The sequence below is a fragment of the Meles meles genome, chromosome 10 (assembly GCF_922984935.1).
Source record: "Meles meles chromosome 10, mMelMel3.1 paternal haplotype, whole genome shotgun sequence".
Lineage (NCBI taxonomy): Eukaryota > Metazoa > Chordata > Mammalia > Carnivora > Mustelidae > Meles > Meles meles.
The window spans coordinates 109,050,437-109,072,616 of record NC_060075.1 but is presented as its reverse complement, the minus strand read 5'-3'; the positions used below and the strand labels follow the sequence as shown (position 1 = coordinate 109,072,616).

Sequence of the window (22,180 nt, the reverse complement as noted above, 5' to 3'; positions counted from 1 at the left end):
AAATCAGGACTTTTAAAAGTCTGTTCCATGGAGGGACATTGCTCCAGAGGCTAAACCAGGGTGAAGCCCACGCGGGGTCAGCGTGGCCCCAGGTCCCGCAGGGTCACAGAAGGATCGGGGGTGTCGGAGTGTCGGAGAGCTCGCAGGTATTAGAACAGAGAAGCCGGCTGCAGAGACAGAGCCGAGGACTGAACTCTCAGCTCGGGGTTACATTGAACTGGTCGCGGGCTGGGTGAGCTCGGAGCGCGGCTAGAGGCTGGGGATACGGGAGTGATTGGGTGCTGTCCTCTGGGGGCGCACTGAGGAGTGGGGCCCCGGGCTCTCGGCTCCTCCGGGCCGGAGACTAGGAGGCCGCCATTTTCATTCCCGTCCTCCGGAACTCTACGGAAAGCGTTCAGAGAACAGAAGCTCCCAAAAGCGAACCCGAGCCGATTACTTAGTCCCTAAGGCCGCCGGTAAGGGCGGTGCAATCCCGCCTCGGGCAAAGACACTTGAGAGTCACTACAACAAGCCCCTCCCCCAGAAGATCAACAAAATATCCAGCCAGGAAAAAGTTCATCTATCAAGGAAAGCAGGTTCAATACCTAAGACAGCAGCGGAATTCCAGAGGAGAAGAAAGCAAAGCACGGAACTCATGGCTTTCTCCCCATGATTCTTTAGTCTTGCGGTTAATTCAATTTTTTTTTCAATTTTGTTTTTTTCTTTTTTTTCTTCTAATAAATTTTTTTAAACTTTTATCCTTTTCTTTTTTAACGTTTTTGACTAGTTTATCTAAAATATATATTTTTTCTTTCTTTTTTATATTTTTTCTTTGTTTTATTTTTTTAATTTTTTTCTTCTTTTCTTTTTTTTTTTCCTAAACCTCTTTTTATCCCCTTTCTCCCCCCCACAATTTGGAATCTCTTCTGATTTGGTTACAGCGCATTTTTCTGGAGTCTTTGCCACCCATTTAGCTTTTTATTTGATCCTTCATATCCTCTTATCTGGACAAAATGACAAGGTGGAAAAAATGACAACAAACAAAAGAACAAGAGGCAGTACCAAAGGCTAGGGACCTAATCAACAGAGACATTGGTAATATGTCAGATCAAGAGTTCAGAATGATGATTCTGAACGTTCTAGCCGGGCTCGAAAAAGGTATGGAAGATATTAGAGAAACCCTCTCTGGAGATATAAAAGTCCTTTCTGGAGAAATTAAAGAACTAAAATCTAACCAAGTTGAAATAAAAAAGCTATTAATGAGGTGCAAAAAAAAATGGAGGCTCTCACTGCTAGGATAAATGAGGCAGAAGAAAGAATTAGTGATATAGAAGATCAAAGGACAGAGAATAAAGAAGCCAAGCAAAAGAGGGACAAACAGCTACTGGACCACGAGGGGAGAATTCGAGAGATAAGTGACACCATAAGACGAAACAACATTAGAATAATTGGGATTCCAGAAGAAGAAGAAAGAGAGAGGGGAGCAGAAGGTCTATTGGAGAGAATTATTGGAATTTTCCTAATATGGCAAAGGGAACAAGGATCAAAATCAAGGAAGTGCAGAGAACCCCCCTCAAAGTCAACAAGAATAGGTCCACACCCCGTCACCTAATAGTAAAATTTACAAGTCTTAGTGACAAAGAGAAAATCCTGAAAGCAGCCTGGGAAAAGAAATCTGTAACATACAATGGTAAAAATATTAGATTGGCAGCAGGCTTATCCACAGAGACCTGGCAGGTCAGAAAGAGCTGGCATGATATAGTCAGAGCACTAAACAAGAAAAACATACAGCCAAGAATACTCTATCCAGCTAGGTTATCATTGAAAATAGAAGGAAAAATAAAAAGCTTCCAGGACAAACAAAAACTGAACAAATTTGCAAACACAAAACCAGCTCTACAGGAAATGTTGAAAGCGGTCCTCTAAGCAAAGAGAGAGCCTAAAAGTAGTAGATTAGAAAGGTACAGAGACAATATACAATAACAGTCACCTTACAGGCTAATAATGGCACTAAATTCATATCTCTCAAGAGTTACCCTGAATGTTAATGGGCTAAATGCCCCAATCAAAAGACACAGGGTATCAGAATGGATAAAAAATGAAAACCCATCAATATGTTGCCTACAAGAAACTCATTTTAGACGCGAAGACACCTCCAGATTTAAAGTGAGGGGGTGGAAAACAATTTACCATACTAATGGGCATCAGAAGAAAGCTGGGGTGGCAATCCTTATATCAGATCAATTAGATTTTAAGCCAAAGACTATAATAAGAGACGAGGAAGGACACTATATCCTACTCAAAGGGTCTGTCCAACAAGAAGATCTAACAATTTAAAATATCTATGCCCCTAACGTGGGAACAGCCAACTATATCAACCAATTAATAACAAAATCAAAGAAACACATCAATAATAATACAGTAATAGTAGGGGACGTGAACACTCCCCTCACTGAAATGGACAGATCATCCAAGCAAAAGATCAACAAGGAAATAAAGGCCTTAAATGACACACTGGGCCAGATGGACATCACAGATATATTCAGAACATTTCATCCCAAAGCAACAGAATACACATTCTTCTCTAGTGCACATGGAACCTTCTCCAGAATAGATCACATCCTGGGTCACAAATCAGGTCTCAACTGGTATCAAAAGATTAGGATCATTCCCTGCATATTTTCAGACCACAATGCTCTGAAGCTAGAACTCAATCACAAGAGGAAACTTGGAAAGAACTCAAATACATGGAGACTAAACAGCATCCTTCTAAAGAATGAATGGGTCAACCAAGAAATTAAAGAAGAATTGAAAAAATTCATGGAAACAAATGATAATGAAAACACAACAGTTCAAAATCTGTGGGACACAGCAAAGGCAGTCCTGAGAGGAAAATATATAGCGGTACAAGCCTTTCTCAAGAAACAAGAAAGGTCTCAAATACACAACCTAACCCTGCACCTAAAGGAGCTGGAGAAAGAACAACAAAGAAAGCCTAAACCCAGCAGGAGAAGAGAAATGATAAAGATCAGAGCAGAAATCAATGAAATAGAAACCAAAAAAACAATAGAACAAATCAATGAAACTAGGAGCTGGTTCTTTGAAAGAATTAATAAGATTGATAAACCCCTGGCCAGACTTATCAAAAAGAAAAGAGAAAGGACCCAAATAAATAAAATCATGAATGAAAGAGGAGAGATTACAACCAACACCAAAGAAATACAAACAATTATAAGAAAATATTATGAACAACTCTATGCCAACAAATTTGACAATCTGGAAGAAATGGATGCATTCCTAGAGACATATAAACTACCACAACTGAACCAGGAAGAAATAGAAAACCTGAACAGGCCCATAACCAGTAAGGAGATTGAAACAGTCATCAAAAATCTCCAAACAAACAAAAGCCCAGGGACAGACGGCTTCCCAGGGGAATTCTACCAAACATTTAAAGAAGAACTCATTCCTATTCTCCTGAAACCGTTCCAAAAAATAGAAGTGGAAGGAAAACTTCCAAACTCATTTTATGAGGCCAGTATCACCTTGATCCCAAAACCAGACAAGGATCCCACCAAAAAAGAGAACTACAGACCAATATCCTTGATGAACACAGACGCAAAAATTCTCGCCAAAATACTAGCCAATAGGATTCAACAGTACATTAAAAGGATTATTCACCACGATCAAGTGGGATTTATTCCAGGGCTGCAGGGTTGGTTCAACATCTGCAAATCAATCACCGTGATAGAACACATTAATAAAAGAAAGAACAAGAACCATATGATACTCTCAATAGATGCTGAAAAAGCATTTGACAAAGTACAGCATCCCTTCCTGATCAAAACTCTTCAAAGTGTGGGGATAGAGGGCACATACCTCAATATTATCAAAGCCATCTATGAAAAACCCACCGCAAATATCATTCTCAATGGAGAAAAACTGAAAGCTTTTCCGTTAAGGTCAGGAACACGGCAGGGATGTCCATTATCACCACTGCTATTCAACATAGTACTAGAAGTCCTAGCCTCAGCAATCAGACAACAAAAAGAAATTAAAGGCATCCAAATTGGTAAAGAAGAAGTCAAACTATCACTCTTCGCAGATGATATGATACTATATGTGGAAAACCCAAAAGACTCCACTCCAAAACTGCTAGAACTTGTACAGGAATTCAGTAAAGTGTCAGGATATAAAATCAATGCACAGAAATCAGTTGCATTTCTGTACACCAACAACAAGACAGAAGAAAGAGAAATTAAGGAGTCAATCCCATTTACAATTGTACCCAAAACTATAAGATACCTAGGAATAAACCTAACCAAAGAGGCTAAGAATCTATACACAGAAAATTATAAAGTACTCATGAAAGAAATTGAGGAACACACAAAGAAATGGAAAAATGTTCCATGCTCCTGGATTGGAAGAATAAATATTGTGAAAATGTCTATGCTACCTAAAGCAATCTACACATTTAATGCAATCCCTATCAAAATACCATCCATTTTTTTCAAAGAAATGGAACAAATAATCCTAAAATTTATATGGAACCAGAAAAGACCTCGAATAGCCAAAGGAATATTGAAAAAGAAAGCCAAAGTTGGTGGCATCACAATTTCGGACTTCAAGCTCTATTACAAAGCTGTCATCATCAAGACAACATGGTACTGGCACAAAAACAGACACATAGATCAGTGGAACAGAATAGAGAGCCCAGAAATCGGCCCTCAACTCTATGGTCAACTCATCTTCGACAAAGCAGGAAAGAATGTCCAATGGAAAAAAGACAGCCTCTTCAATAAATGGTGCTGGGAAAATTGGACAGCCACATGCAGAAAAATGAAATTGGACCACTTCCTTACACCACACACGAAAATAGACTCCAAATGGATGAAGGACCTCAATGTGAGAAAGGAATCCATCAAAATCCTTGAGGAGAATGCAGGCAGCAACCTCTTCGACCTCAGCCGTAGCAACATCTTCCTAGGAACAATGGCAAAGGCAAGGGAAGCAAGGGCAAAAATGAACTATTGGGATTTCATCAAGATCAAAAGCTTTTGCACAGCAAAGGAAACAGTTAACAAAACCAAAAGACAACCGACAGAATGGGAGAAGATATTTGCAAACGACATATCAGATAAAGGGCTAGTATCCAAAATCTATAAGGAACTTAGCAAACTCAACACCCAAAGAACAAACAATCCAATCAAGAAATGGGCAGAGGACATGAACAGACATTTCTGCAAAGAAGACATCCAGATGGCCAACAGACACATGAAAAAGTGCTCCACGTCACTCGGCATCAAGGAAATACAAATCAAAACCACAATGAGATATCACCTCACACCAGTCAGAATGGCTAAAATTAACAAGTCAGGAAATGACAGATGCTGGCGAGGATGCGGAGAAAGGGGAACCCTCCTCCACTGTTGGTGGGAATGCAAGCTGGTGCAACCACTCTGGAAAACAGCATGGAGGTTCCTCAAAATGTTGAAAATAGAACTACCCTATGACCCAGCAATTGCACTACTGGGAATTTACCCTAAAGATACAAACATAGTGATCCGAAGGGGCACGTGTACCCGAATGTTTATAGCAGCAATGTCTACAATAGCCAGACTATGGAAAGAACCTAGATGTCCATCAACAGATGAATGGATAAAGAAGATGTGGTATATATACACAATGGAATACTATGCAGCCATCAAAAGAAATGAAATCTTGCCATTTGCGACGACGTGGATGGAACTAGAGGGTAGCATGCTTAGTGAAATAAGTCAATCGGAGAAAGACAACTATCATATGATCTCCCTGATATGAGGACATGGAGAAGCAACATGGGGGGTTAGGGGGATAGGAGAAGAATAAATGAAACAAGATGGGATTGGGAGGGAGACAAACCATAAATGACTCTTAATCTCACAAAACAAACTGGGGGTTGCTGGGGGGAGGTGGGATTGGGAGAGGGGGAGCGGGCTATGGACATTGGGGAGGGGAGGCGAACCATAAGAGACTATGGACTCTGAAAAACAACCTGAGGGTTTTGAAGGGTCAGGGGTGGGAGGTTGGGGGAACAGGTGGTGGGTAATAGGGAGGGCACATTTTGCATGGAGCACTGGGTGTTGTGCAAAAACAATGAATACTGTTATGCTGAAAAAAATAAATAAAATGGAAAAGAAAGTACAAAAATGAAAAGATATACCATGCAAATAGTAACCAAAAGAGAACTGGAGTATCTATAATATCAAATGACTTTAAGAAAAATAATATTATTAAATACAAAGAAAAACAATTTATAGAGACAAAAAGGTCAATTAATGAAGATATAACAAATAGAAAAATTTATGCACCTAATGAAAGTACACAAAAATAAATGAAGCAAAACTGATAGAATTGAAGAGAAACATCCTCCCGATAGATGGTAAATTAGACAATAAGACAAACCTCAATAAATTTATTTTTTTCTAGTTTTACTGAGAAACAATTATGTATGTAACATTGCATAAGCTTAAGGTGTACAACCTAATAATTTGATAGATGTGTACATTGCAAAATGATTACCACAAGTTAACATCCATCATCTCATAGTAACAAAATTTTTTTCTTGTGATGAGATTTTTAAAATCTACCTTCTTAGCAACTTTCAAATATACAATACAAAATTGTAACTATCATCACCAAATGGTACATTACTTCTCATAACTTCATTACCTTATAACTGGAAGTTTGTACCTTTTGACCACCTTCACCCAAATCCCACCCTCGGCAAATTTAAAAGAATTAAAATCACATACAGTGTATTATCCAACTACAACTGAATGAAATTAGTAACTAATAACAAGGGAAATTTAGAAAATTAAAAAACATGTGGAAATAAAACAACACATTCCTAAATATATCAAAGAAAATCATAAGGAAAATTGGATATACTTTGAGATAAATGAAAATGAAAACAACCTACCAATACTTATGGGCTGCAGCTAAATTTCTTAATGAGAAATTTAGAACTATAAGCGCCTATATTTAAAAGATGACAAATCAATGACCATGTTAAACTAAACACAAACTAAACCCAAAGCAAAAAAAAAAAAAGAAGAAAGGTAAAAAAGGGAAGGAGAAAAATAAAGATTAGAGTGGAAATAAATGGAATAGAGAATAAAAAAGAATCGAGAAAAATCAATGAAACCAAACGTTTGTTCTTTAGAGACATTAACCAAATTGACAAACCTTTAGCTAGACTGCCCAAGAAATAAAGGGAGAAGGCTGAAATTACTAAAACCAGGAATGAAACAGGTAACATTCGACCAAACTTACTAACACAAAACGGAATACTACCACATAAAAGAATACTATGAAAAACTGTATGCCAACAAACTAGATAAACTAGATGAAATGGAAAATTCCTAGAAAGACACAAACTACCAAAACTGACTCAAAAAGAACTAGAAAATCTGCACAGATGTAAAGCAAATATAGAGATTTTATTAGCAATCAAAAAACTTACCACAAATTAAAAACAATGAAGCTTAGATTGCTTCACTGGTGAATTCTATAAATATTAAAGAATTAATACGAATCCTTCACAAACTCTTCCAAAAAACAGAAGAGGGGCCACTTCCCAATTCTTTCTTCGAAGCCATTATTACTCAGATACAAAAACCAGACAAAGACATCATTAGAAACTTATTACTCAGATACAGAAATCAGACAAAGATATCATTGGAAAGCTCTAAAACAATATCCATTAAGAATACAGACATGTAAATCCTTAACAGATTATTTTTTAAATATTAAATTTGGAATCAAATGGTCTAGACCCTAGCAAACAGGACTTCTTCCACAGAAGAGTAAAACCATCCTCTGAGTTTTAACCACACTCTCTATTATGCACTTAAGCAATCTCATTATCTCAAACGCCATGATAAAACAGGTGAAATCAATGTAATTATAAATAAATCTCTCAAACTCACCCAATCTTCTCTGTCACCAACCAAAAATACACTGCAGGTTTTTGAGGCATTTCCACTTTTTGTGACTGATGTGTTAACTACCACCACTCTAAAATTGTACTGGATTTTTACAGAATCAGATTACACAGAATCCAACCTTCCATGCTATCCAACATTCCTAACAAGAAGACATTTGTCCTTTAATGTAACATTTCCAGTATTTCAAACTGACTGATCTCTTTGAAATTTACATAAGTATAAGGTAAGTTTTGTTTTGTTTTGTTTTGTTTTTCTTTTTCTTTTTTGCTGGGATTGGGCTTTTTTTTTTTTTCAGTGTTCCAAGATTCATTGTTTATGCACCACACCCAATGCTCCATGCAATACATGTCCTCCTCAATACCCACAACCATCCTGGTAGGGATGCCTACCCATCCCCCCACCACCCTCCCTTCCAAAACCATCAGTTTGTTTCTCAGAGTCCAGTCTTTCAGCTTCATCTCCCCCTCTGATTTACCCCAATTCACATTTCCTTTCCTTCTAATGTCCCTCATGTTATTCCTTTTGCTCCACAAGTAAGTGAAACCAAATGATAACTGGCGTTCTCTGCTTGACTTATTTCATTCAGCATAATCTCCTCCAGTCCCGTCCATGTTGATACAAAAGTTGGTATTCATCCTTTCTGATGGAGGCATAAGGGATGAAAGACCTCAACGTGAGGCAGGAATCTATCATAATCCTAGAGAAGACATAGGCAGTAACCTCTTTAACATTAGACACAGCAACTTCTTTCAAGACATGTCTCCAGAGGCAAAGGAAACAAAAGTGAAAATGAACTTTTGGGACTTCATCAAGATCAAAGGCACAGCAAAGGAAACAGTTAACAAAACAAAGAGGTAACCCACGGAATGGGAGAAGATACTCACAAATGACACTACAAAGGGCTGATACCCAAGATCTATAAAGAACTCCTCAAACTCAGCAACCAAAAAAACAGATAATCATGTCAGAAAATGGGCAGAAGACCTGAGCAGACTCTTCTCCAAAGACATACAAATGGCTAACAAACACATGAAAAAATGTTCATCGTCATTAGCCATCGGGAAGATTCAAATCAAAACTACATTGAGATACCACCTTATACCAGTTAGAATGGCCAAAGTTATCAGGACAGGAAACAGGACAGGAAACAACGCATGCTGGAGAGGATGTGGAAAAAGGGAACCCTCTTACACTGTTAGTGGGAATGCAAGTTTGTGCAGCCATTTTGGAAAACAGTGTGGAGATTCCTTAAGAAATTAAAAATAGAGCTACCCTATGACCCTACAATTGCACTACTGGGTATTTACCCCAAAGATACAGATGTAGTGAAAAGAAGGGCCATCTGTACCCCAATGTTCATAGCAGCAATGGCCACAATCGCTAAACTGTGGAAAGAGCCAAGATGCCTTTCAACAATATGGTCCATATATACAATGGATTAATGTTAGTTTTTAAGTATCCCATAAGGGTACTGCCTTTCACCTTTCTCTCTTCACTACACTGGAGAGAAAATTACAGTCACTGAAAGGTAGAAGGCTTACTCGCCATATTATAACCCTGAAGTGGACTAGGAGATCATAAATCACCATAAAATCTCAACCAAACTCCTTTCTCTAAAGCAATGTGCTTTGCAAACCTCACTGAACCTTTGAATTACCAGAGGAACTTATTAAAAATGCATATTCCCAAGTCTTTCTTAAAAGATTCTGTAAGTTTGTAACTAGGCCCAGGAATCTGCATTTTAACACACCCCTTCCCCGAATATTCCTGACTACACTTGGAGAAAACATTGAGCTAGAGGTGGTTGATGTTTAGATTTTCTACACTTAATAGGAGCAATTAGGGACCAATACAGATCCCCAGGAAAGCCCTCTTCTATCCTAACCCACTGCTTTCAAATGCTAGTGGTCCCCACAGCCACATGCATTTCCTAGAGGGGTAGAAGAAAAAAATCTGGACATTGTTTTCTAGAGACACAGAGAAGAACCCTCTGAACAGGCAGGAGAGGCAAGATTTCCTGTAACAGATGTCTCAAATATCGAGGAATTACAGGGTGTGTGAAAGGTACTATACAGTTCTAGACTGTCCTACCACAAAATGGGAGATCCTTCCAAAGCTCAGACTATACTATTCAACAGTTAGCAACCATTACTATGTAGAGGAAGAGAAAGTCTGCTATAGAAGATTCTTTTCCTTATTTAATTCCTTCCAAGCTACACATCACTTCAAACAGATTATTCCTTAATTCAAGACCATGTCTGCAAAATAATCAAGTCAATGCCCACAACATAGTTAAGCAACTTGGTACCAGCCTCAACCATGTGTGTTCTCCTTGTCCTTTCTCCCTCTGTTTCCCACTCTTCTCATTAAATAAATGTTGGCCATCCAAATGCAATCAAACCTCTTAATCAAACCCTGTGTTGAAAAGATAAATTCATCTTTGTAAATGTGTGCCATTTAAGGGGTTTTATTTTTATTTTGAAATTTTGATGGTTTGATATAAAAGACCATACAAATCCATGAAAGTAGATTGAGTTAGTTTACTGTTGTACAAAAGGATCTTTGGATGACTCTGTATGATCCATGTATGTATGTATAGTTCAGAAGGCAAGTCAGCTCTGAACCAGTGTCCTGCCTCTGTGTCAAGGAGAAACTTCACCCCACAAGAACCCTTCAACATGTGAGGGTAAAAATCTGATCACACAAAATTGGGATTGCTACTGAAACAGGACCATCCCAATTAGGTCCACTTTTCCTCGCTGAGTATGCAAATGTAGAAGAGGATCATTCATAAGGCCAATGTGAAGAATGGATTCTGATTTCTACATTCCACAGCTCTTATTTCTGTCTCCACAGCTCGTATTCCATATTTCTATGGAATGTTTCCTGACTCCCATTATCACTAAACCCTTACCCCGTTCCTCTTGCCTGAATATTACAACACAGCCTTCCGATCTTGGCTTAACATCTACTTTCTTCAGATAAGTGTGTCCAATCCCCTCACTCTAGGTGAGTACTTTCTTTCTCCCCACAGAATTTTTAATTATGATTTTTTATTACTAACCATGTAGTTATCATTACATTCAAAGATTTCTCTACCAATTCCTGCTGGTCAGTATGCTCAACCAGGATGGCTTTGTGGATTGCTATATTACAAGTATCTAGCAAGTGTCTTTCATGCATTAGATTCTTAATCTAAGTCCTTAATAAATCATTTATTAAGAATCTAATGCATTCACAATGAATGAATGAATTCTACCAGATGGACTTCACAACAGAATACATAACTTTTAGAGTAAGTAAGTTAAGCCTTTACTTAGTATTAGGTGCTATAACAAATATACATTTGTATATTTATATAAATATACATTTATGCATGGGCCCATGTGTAGTTTTTTAATTATTGTAGGCACTTTTAAGTACAAAAAATATATGACATAGATACATTCAGGTTCTTCGCATATATGAACTAAACTTTTAACTAAATAACTATGAGAATAAGGTGAAATGATCAAAATGGTGGTTCTCTGATTTCTTTTTTTGTACATCCATCTTAAAATTGCTTCAGGGTAATCAAAATTGATACATGCCTATAGCATAACAAATATTTCAAAACTAAGATCTTACCCATGGCTTTATCCAACATCATTCCTAAGAAGAGATTTGTTCAATATGTATTCAAGAAATGTATCTACTTAAGTACTACACCTAAATTTAGATTTTGAATCAAGAGTGAAGTTTCAGCATTTCTATATTAAAAGTTGGCCCATGGATATGTTCAAGAAATTGTGATTATTGTCACTTTAATATTGCATAATGCTATGTAGATAGTGTTATATTTCATTATGTAAATGTTAGCCATTACTGAGATAATCTAGAAATTATATCCACAACACAAGAAATCTTTACATGTGTTATTCCCTTCACAGAACCCCACAGGCCCTTATTTCCTCAGAAGTTTTATTCAGATGGCCCTTAAAAATGCCTTAAAAAAAATAAAATTGTGTTTGAATAGTAAGGTGAAGATTCTCAGACTTTAAAAAGCCAGAACAATAGGGGTATCTGAATGACCCAGTCAGCGAAGCATACGACTCTTGAACTTGGGATTGTGAGTTCAAGTCCTGTGTTGGCTATAGAGATTACTGAGAAATAAAATCTTTAAAAAAAAGTCAAAGCAGTTTGAAACTTAACCATAGATACACACACACACACACACACACACACACACACACACCCCTACACACTTACATCCCTCACATCCACCCATTCCTGAATGGACTGAAGTGACCCAAAAGCAAATCAACCTCTAGGAAAAGGTGCTGTAGATCCTATGGCATAGTATTTTCAAACTGTAGTCTTGAATCAATTTGGTATGCTCCCACAGGCATTTTCTTAGAAATGGAATAGAGTGCAGTGGGATGGAATGGTTAATCAGTGTTGGAGGATAGCAAATCTTTCCTAACTTAGAACTTTAGCATCATGGGAAATCTTAGAATGGGATCTATGTGTGTATATGTGCAGATGTATTTGGAAATGATAAACCCATGGATAAAGACCTTATACGTTTGGAGCTCAGGCATACTGCAGCGCAGACTAATCATAGCTGAGGATAACCTAGAGAAAAAGGCTTCCTGTCCTTGCCCTCACGATGGGAACCAATAGTGAGGGTACTGTGTTCCTTGATCACTACAGTGTCACCCAAGGGACAGGAATGACATCCGAATGCTAGACACCCTTTTGGGATCATTTGCCATAAGGCCAGAGTAAAAACCACTGACTCCTTCAGAGAAGAGGGAACTCCCCATAGGGTTGCTGAACTTCTCATAAGACAGGAATCCCAAGGGGGAGTAAGCGATCTTACCATACATAGGATGGAATGTTGAAATCACTTAATTTGAATATTCAAAGAAATGGTACTTCATTTTATACCCCAAGGAAAGTGGGCCATATTATTTATGTAAGTATTTCAGGTATTTTAAGTTGTATTGGTCCAGACAAAATTGACTTCTGTAAGTATGACTTATGAATCTCATACATATATACACCGCACATTCAATATGCTATCCTGTAAAGGAGAATGATAATTTCACTAGTGTTAAAAATCAGAGTTTCTGTAGTTTTGATTTCATACTGTATGACTCCTGGGCATTTGAGTGTGCTTTACGACATATCAGATAAAGGGCTAGTGTCCTAAATCTATACGGAACTTAGCAAACTCAACACCCAAAGAACAAACAATCCAATCAAGAAATGGGCAGAGGACATGAACAGACATTTCTGCAAAGAAGACATCCAGATGGCCAACAGACACATGAAAAAGTGCTCCACATCCCTCGGGATCAGGGAAATACAAATCAAAACCACAATGAAATACCACCTCACACCAGTCAGAATGGCTAAAATTAACAAGTCAGGAAATGACAGATGCTGGCTAGGATGCGGAGAAAGGGGAACCCTCCTACACTGTTGGTGGGAATGCAAGCTGGTGCAACCACTCTGGAAAACAGCATGGAGGTTCCTCAAAATGTTGAAAATAGAACTACCCTATGACCCAGCAATTGCACTACTGGGTATTTACCCTAAAGATACAAACATAGTGATCTGAAGGGGCACGTGTACCCGAATGTTTATAGCAGCAATGTCTACAATAGCCAAACTATGGAAAGAACCTAGATGTCCATCAACAGATGAATGGATCAAGAAGATGTGGTATATATACACATGGAATACTTGCCATTTGCGACAACGTGGATGGAACTAGAGGGTATCATGCTTAGTGAAATAAGTCAATCGGAGAAAGACAACTATCATATGGTCACCCTGATATGAGGATGTGGAGATGCAACATGGGGGGGTTACAGGGGTAGGAGAAGAATAAATGAAACAAGATGGGACTGGGAGGGAGACAAACCATAAGATACTCTTAATCTCATAAAACAAACTGAGGGTTGCTGGGGGGAGGGAGGAGTGGGGTTATGGACATTGGGGAGGGTATGCACTATGGTGAGTGCTGTGAAGTGTGTAAACCTGGCGATTCAGACCTGTACCCCTGGGGATAAAAATACATTGTATGTTTATAAAAAAATAAAAAATAAATTAAAAATTTTTAAAAAAATGAAAGAAGGAAGCTTTACTCTGTCAAGCATATCCCCATGTCACTTTTAATTTGGCAGTTTTTAATACACCCAAAGAAAATGATCTTAGTAGGAGGGAAGGTATAAGCTTGTACAATGTAGAAGCAGGCAACAAGAAAGTCTTCATGGACCCTGGGTGGCTCTGTCGGTTAAGCATCTACCTTCAGCTCAGGTCCTGATACCAGGGTCCTGGGATCAAGTCTGGCATCGTTCTCCCTGCTCAGCAGAGAGTCTCTTTCTCTCTCTGCCTCTACCCCTCCCCCTGCTCATGCATGCACGCTCTCTCTCTCTCAATTAAAAAAAAAAAAGTCTTCAGATGACCTTGAAAGAGAAAACCCTAGAATGCTGCAGAGACTCTGTCTTCAAAACGTCTTCAGATGTAAATGCAGTAATAAAACCTACTCTTCTATGGACAGTGTTCTGGGTCCCATGGCAAAACTCTCGGACAGAGCAAGGTCTTCCTTCTCCTATTCAATTTACATAAAACCTACAAAACATAAATACACACATGCACACAAGCGCATGCACACAGAAACACCATCCACATGTTTCTCTTTGAACACAAACCTAATTGCAGGCATCAGCAAGGCGATAGTTTTTTTTAAAGACCCACAATTATCCCATAATTAGGTATATGGGAGGAAATGACATTGTTTTTCTTGCTGTATCACACAATCAATATTGGGTTGAACCACATGATTCTACAAATATTTGACTGTTTGACTTACAAAAATGACAAGTTAGCTCAGTTCAACCTAATATTGTTGCAGTTCTTACCACGTACAGAACCTGTAAGAACAATTTATTTGATGTACGACCTTTACCAAGTGACAGACAAAACGACAGTGCTACACAGTGAAACACTTATGATAATTTCACAAAAGACAGAGAAAGAATAATGTGGAAGGATATTTTGCAGGGGTGCAATATAAACAAGCAAGAACATAGAAAGTCAAATCAATACATCATCACCAAATACATACAACTCACAACACATCTGGTCCTTGTCCTCCAGCATATTCAATTTAGTTAGGAAGATACAATACATGAAAAAAAAATTACATCTAAGATTTAGGTAATATTCACTTGGGACAGATAAACCAACACAAAGAACACCAAACTGGACACTTTTTAGAATTTAAACAGTGTAGGGTGCCTGGGTGGCACAGTGGATTAAACAGTTGACTCTTGGTTTTGGCTCAGTTCATGATCTCAGGGTCATGAGATCGAGCCCCAAGTCCAGCTCTGCACTCAGCATGGAGTCTGCTTAAGATTCTCTCTCGTTCTCCCTCTACCCACCAACCTCCCACACACATACTCCCTCTAAAATAAAAATTCTTGTTAAAAAATTTAGAAAGCATAACTCTCTTATTAAAATATGAGGAAAGAAACAAAAACAATGTCTAAAGAGATTCATATTATAATATTCCAAAAGTCTCTTTGCTCACAAGAGTCATGTTAAAAAAACATTTAAATGTTTAAAAATGTTTTAAGTTCTCCACCAATTTAAATATTGCTCAGAAGTCAAGGATGGCTAAGACCAAATAAATGGCACTAGATTTTACAGAAGGAAAAAGAGGGACAGAAATATAAATCTCAGAGGGATTAAATATTTAGTAAAAAGGTTTAGAGATAAACAGTGTTTATTTCCATCTCCTCCCAAAACCCAACTAAAATGATAGTAAAGAAGTAAAGAAGGAATGAGTATACAATGACAAACACAGGGGAGGCATCTTTAGTGGATCAGAGTGTTTAATACATTTTAAGGAAGCAGAACCAAGGATGGAAAAATGGAAACAACTCAGGAAAACAGCAAAAGGTTAAAAAAAATAATAAAATAAAAAAGCGCCTGTACAGAGCAACCAATAAAAAAGCAGCCAATTCTCACCCCACAGTCACACACACACACACACACACACACACACACACTGGCTTAGGCCCTAATGCAGCTAAGTACTACACAGGTGAGGATGAAGAGCAACACTGAGGAAAAAGGACTATCTGAAAGCCTGGGAATATAGAATAGGTAAGCCATCAAGTTCCTTCCTCGACCCCAGCACTGGCAAGGAAAGACACAGGATAACAGCTATATAAAGCCTTGAAGGGATATCATCCCAGATTACAGCAAAAAGGCAGAAGCCCCAAAAGGGGATATACAGAGGGGTCCTTCAGTTGAAGAAAACAGAACAATTACATTATCTTATATATTGACAATTTGATAATAATAGTGATGGGCATTGAAAGATCTGATGAGGTAAGAACAAATAATTCTAAATATTCATAGAAAAGAAAGCAAATAAAGAAAAGCAATTACTAACTCCAGGGAAAACAAAAAGCTGAATGAAAAACTTACTCCTCAGATAAGACTTCATAAAAATTTGAAACTTCAGTTTATCCAATGGCACCATTAAGAAAAAGGCAAACGACTTTCTGAAAGAAAATACCTGCAAGATGTCTTTTTGACAAGATTCATATCCTGAATATTTACGAAAGTTCCTCAAATCAATAATAAAATGGCAAGAAACCCAAATAAAAAACATGGGTGAAAGGCTTTAACAGAGTTCACAAAAGAAGATACCAAAGTTAGCAATAAGTACATGGAAAGATGCTTATTAGGGAAATGACAGTAAAGGAATTTAATTAAAGGAATTTTAAAGACCAAAAAAAAAAAAAAAAACAAAAAACAAAAAACCGCAAGAGATCTGGTATGATAGAAATGTTCTATAAGATGTGCTGGGTGATAACCATGCAGATATACACACACATAAAAATCCACAAAGTGGAACACTTAAGATTTGTATAACTCATAATAAAAATTATACTTCAATTTTTAAAAATATAATCCTCAGCAATCAATGGTTTTTGCCATAATGCATGATTAGAGAATGCAGAAGTAAAGAGATGAATGTAAGACAACTAAATCTTTACCTATCTTCACCAAAAATGAAAAAACAGATCAAGAAATAGTTATATAAGCATATCTCATAGAGAAGTTGTGGTTAGTAATAGCTTCCTCTGAGGAAACAAGGCTGGAGGTTGAGGGCAGGGGAAGGGGGCCTGCTATTTTTCATAAGCCCTTTATATTACATTATTTTATTATATTTGATTTTTAAGCTGTATATATTAATTTGGTAGGATAATTTTTCCACAAATGTTAAATTATAAATTATAAACATATGATTATTTATATAAACACGGGACAGACAAGGCCTTTTAAATACGCCTCAGTGGATGTGTGGGCTTAAGATTTTATTTATTTGAGAGAGAGAGCAGGGGCGGAGGGAGCGGCACAGGGAGAGGAGAGGGGGACAGACTCCCCGCTGAGTGCGGTGCTGCAGTGGGGCTCAGTCCCACCGCCCTGAGAGCATGACCTGAGCCACAGTCAGAGGCTTGACTGAGCTACCCAGGCACCCTCAACGGATACTATTTTGTCAGGGCAGCATTCTTTCCTCTTCTGGGTTCTGACTTTCCTTCCTTCACCAGCAGTCCATTTGGTCCAGGGGGAAGTTCTCCATCCCGGCTTCAGCAGCGGTTTGCGACTCAGGCCCAATCCAACCCATGGTCCTGTTCCTTGGCCAGAGGGATTTTTTTTTTCCTCCCAGAGAGAAGCACAAGGCCCCATTTGGGCCATCCTGAGTTGTCTGTAAATGCTGAAGGAAAAACATGCTCTCCTCTAGAGCTGCTGACAACCATCTTACCCCCAAGAGAGAAAAACTGGCCCAGGAATGAGGCTGGCAGGATGCACAGCGGAGATGAAGGCATGCGAGCCCCAATGTCTGTGGTTGAACCCCAGGTTCCAATAGGTCTGAGGTTTGTGTACCCCAGCCTTTTTCATTAATTATAAGAGGAAGTATCACGTAGTGGAAAACACTGGAATGCTTGGGTTCAAACATCACCCTTGCTACTTACTGTGTGATCGTGGGCATGTTACCTAACCCCTTCCTCATCTTTAAAATGAGGTAGTAATTATACCTACCTCAATACGGGTGTAAGAACCCATATTCTCATATGCATACATTTATACATATACACACAGGTGTAAGAGCATTTGTAGTTTAATACAGTTATCTATTTGTACGTTAAAAGTCTCATTTAAAATTGTACGTCCAAGAGCCATATTTTTAATTTTAGTATTTAGTTTAATTTTAATTTTAGTAATTTAGTAATTATAGTCCCCTCTTTACTTAAATCAGCTTGATTTGAGTTTTCTGATATTTACAAGAGGCAGGGCCCTGATTAACTCAAGACCCAAGAGAGAAGCCATACAAAACCAACTAATAGGGGCACCCAGGTGGCTCAGATGGTTAAACGTCTGCCTTCGGCTCGGGTCACGATCCCAGGACCCTGGCATGGAGCCCTAGGTTGGGCTCCCAGCTCAGCAGGGAGCCTGCTTCTCCCTCTGCCTCTGTCACTCTCTCCTACTCAAGCGCGCGCTCTCTCTCTCTCTCTCTCAAATGATTAAAATCTTAAAAAAAAGAAACTGATAGATTTAAGCAGATATACATGAAACATAAACATAATATAAACAAACGATGACAGAAAAAAATCATCAAAAATTCAAAAGTAAATAGAAAATAAACCATATGAGATGCTACAAAAATGGGCAAAAATATAAACACACAACTCACAAATGAAAAAATATAAACACACAATTCACAAATGAAAAAAATAGGAATATAAAAATGTTTGGTTTTTAATAATCAAACAAATAAAATAAATAGGAACTCGTTTTTTCCAATGACATAGCTAAAGGCCATTATGAATTTTATGACCCAGTGCTGGCAAGTGTCTCCTGTACCCCTGGTGAGAATGTTAATGGATACAACCATTCTGAAAAGCAATCTAGCTATAGGAAAAATAAACATACCTTTCACATTACACTTCTAGGAATTTATCTAAGGAAATACTTCAGAGTAGATGCAAACATTTTCCCTACTATGTGCAATCATTTTCCTTACAAGTTTTCCCACGAATTTGTATTTATATATACAGAAACATGGGAAACTGTCCAAAAAATGGGAGATTCATTAAAATCCATGCATTCCAATACTGTTCAGTCATTTAAAATGTCGACGGAAAATATGTACATACTCAAGAATGTTCAAGATTATTATGAAATTAACAGGTTAAAAAACTAAAGGTATGAGCCTGTTTTTGTTGTATAAATACATCTATGTACATATGGGGAAAGATCCACTAGAATACCCATTAAATGACAGGGACATTTCTGGGTGGCAGAATTACGATAGTCCTGATTTGTTACTAGTTTTTTCCTTGCTTATATATTGTTCACTCTTCTGCACTGAACCTTCACAGACCTTCAATAAGAACAAAATGTATTTTAAATTCATAAATAAAAAAACGTAAGACCGCCTCCTGAGAGTAGCTTCAGTCACGCATTTGGAGCTAAAAACGCATGCAGCTGTTAGGTGTAGCACAGATGATGAGAAAGTCATGGGAGTAACTCTCTTTTGAGAAAATTTGATTGTAAAAATGAGCCAAGGTCTCCAGCACACATGAGGCACACAGATATTGCAGTGGAACATCTGTGCGTCAGAGAAGAGGTACGGTCCAAAGATGGAAGAGGAAGGAATCACTGCAGGAGAGGTCTAATGCCTGCGACAGCAACTTGCTGTTTTCCACCCTCCACTAGCTTCTGTTTGGGCTTGGCTGGGCGACCTCACCCGAATTCCCACATGCCCTTTTCCTTGTGCTGCACGGGCTCAGAAAAGGGGCGGAAGGTACCCACCAGTAGAACCCATATTCTCAGCCTTTCGGTGTCTTTACCCCTAACTTGGTGCAGCTGGCACTTTTCATCAGCAACTTTCCCCAGGGAAGAAAACAGGATTCTCGAAGCCCGATGTAGGTGAGCCTCCCTTGGACCGCCACTCCCATGGAAAAGCAACCACTATCCTCAACTGCAATCAGAATACACACCTGACCTTAATAATGACAAAGTGCGTTTTCAACAATTCATAAGAGCTTGAATGCTCTGTAAGACAGATTACATTTTCATTCATTTGGGGCATATTAACAGCTGGTGACCTAGATTAAGAAATAATTTAATATGTGAAAAGGCAGACTATTATCACTAAATTCCTTCACAAGTGGAAGGAAAGTAGATACAATGAAAAGCTTCAGACTAGAGTCAAGTAATTACCTGGAAGTGGAGAGTGGGGAGGAATACCTACGAATGGGTAAAACAATACACGGAAAAAAGATGACGAAACCTGGCTGGGAAGCCGAAGGATGCTGGCTACTTTCTGAACAAGTAAGCAGGAACAGGAAGAGGGCAAGAAACCTTGCTAATTCAGCTACTGAAGGAGCGCAGGAGGAGGCTCACGTTAGTTCAGGATGAGCATGGATAGATATTAAAAGAAATACAATCCTCTTACTGCACTGAGAGTGTGCATGTGTGGAGGAAGGGACTAGAGGCAGCCACAGAGCCTTTGGGCCTAGGGATTGGAAAAGGATCAGTGCCCCCTTCTGCTCAGTTCCTCAACATCTGTGGCAACTGGGGAGCAGCCTGAATCAGGGTCTGAAAAGGGAAATCCACTGTCATTTTGAGCACGGTGGCAAATCTGACTTCCAGTAAAGGAGGAAAACACTAGACACTAGACACCCAGAATCCCAGAGACGGAAAATACTGCCACATGAAAGAGAACACAGTTCAGCTGATACAAACCACGGGGCTCAAAGAGCGGTGTTCATTTTCAAGTACAATGCTCAAGCTACTCTGTGAAGGTCCTTTCGCTGGAGACACAAATGAAGACCTCAGTGCTGGCAAGGTCTTGATGACAAGCGCCCAGTGTCTGGTATGAGACCTCAACTGCTCAGAGCTGTGCTTGGTGTAAACCTGGGATTCATTTGTGCCCAGCTCTGGGAGAAAAAAAAATAAATTACTGAGGGGTCAGTCTGCCGGGGAGCTTGTAACACACTAGGAAACCCAACCTGTACGTACAATACAGTTTTTTTTTTTTTTAATGCAATAAAACGCCTTCCTTTGTGCACAAATGTGCAGAAAAGAACTGTAAGGTTCGGGTCATATTTGTTTTTGACCTTCCAGAGGACACTGGCGTCAAAAGGGGCACACACTGAGAGAGACCCAAAGAAAGAGAAGAGAAAATGGAAAGAAGTGTGTATGGCGATGTCTATTTGAACCCCTGGATTCACTCGACAGCACTGTATTAAAGCCACCGGTTTTCCGCGATGAGCCTTTTGGATCCACACAGGTTCTGAGAGCAGCTTCTGCGCTACCCCGGTCGTTTCCGCCGCACTCGGGTCCCCAGGACACCCCCCGCAGGGAGGACCGCGGCCGCAACCTCCCCGACCCGCGGGCCAGCCGGAGCGAGGCGGCCGCGCGCAGGGAGATGCACCGGGCTCCAGGGCAGGCAGCCGGGCAGTCGCCGCACCTGCCCCCGCTCGCGCCCGCGCCCAAGGCCGCCCGGGAGAGCCGGGAGAGCCGCGGGCCGCGAGGGGGCGAGGGTGCAGGGAGACTCGGACGCACCGCGCTCCCCGACGCTCCCGCCTCCCACCCGTGGCCGCCCCGCCGCAGTAGCGGAGGCGCCGCGCAGGGTGTCCCCGCGCCCCCAGCCCCGGCCCGGCCTCCGGCGCTGCCCCAGCCCGCTCGGCCTACGCGCCCCCGACACCTGCCCCGCCGCCCGCCCTGACCTTTTCCTGCGCGCGGTTGAGTCGCTTCTGCACGTTCTTGGCGAAGATGCCCGTCTTGATGTCGGCCATGGCTGCGGGTCCAGGAGGCTGCGAGGAGCGGAGCAGGCGGCGGGCAGGCGGCGGCGGGGACGAGCGGGAGAGGAGGAGGAGCGGGAGGGGCGGCGAGGAGCCACGGCGAGCGCCGGGAGGGGTGAGGGAGGGGCTCGGCGCCCGACCGGCTTAAAGCTACAGAGCGGGGGCGGGGCGCGCGGGCCTGGAGGCGGTCCCCCGTCGGGCAGCGAGAAAAGGAGAGGGAAGGAGCCCGAAGTCAAAATGCCCGCTGCGGTGGGGGAGGAGGTCGGGAGGAGTAAGAGGACGACGCCAAGCAGCAGTTCCAGGGCCCTGAGGCAGCTTCGGGGTTCTTTCAAG

The 22,180-nt window shown here is 40.1% G+C and overlaps 1 protein-coding gene across 2 annotated transcripts in view; it reads right to left on the bottom strand.

Moving 5' to 3' along the window:
* Window positions 1–21,908, bottom strand: part of AMPH (amphiphysin) — a 276,162-nt gene extending 254,254 nt beyond the window's left edge. For both annotated transcript variants that reach the window (XM_046021643.1, XM_046021642.1), the window contains exon 1: window positions 21,773–21,908. In XM_046021643.1, the coding sequence (XP_045877599.1) occupies window positions 21,773–21,841 (69 nt within the window). In that variant the 5' untranslated portion in view covers window positions 21,842–21,908. The remainder of the gene's footprint in view (window positions 1–21,772) is intronic.
* Between the last annotated feature and the right edge of the window lie 272 nt (window positions 21,909–22,180).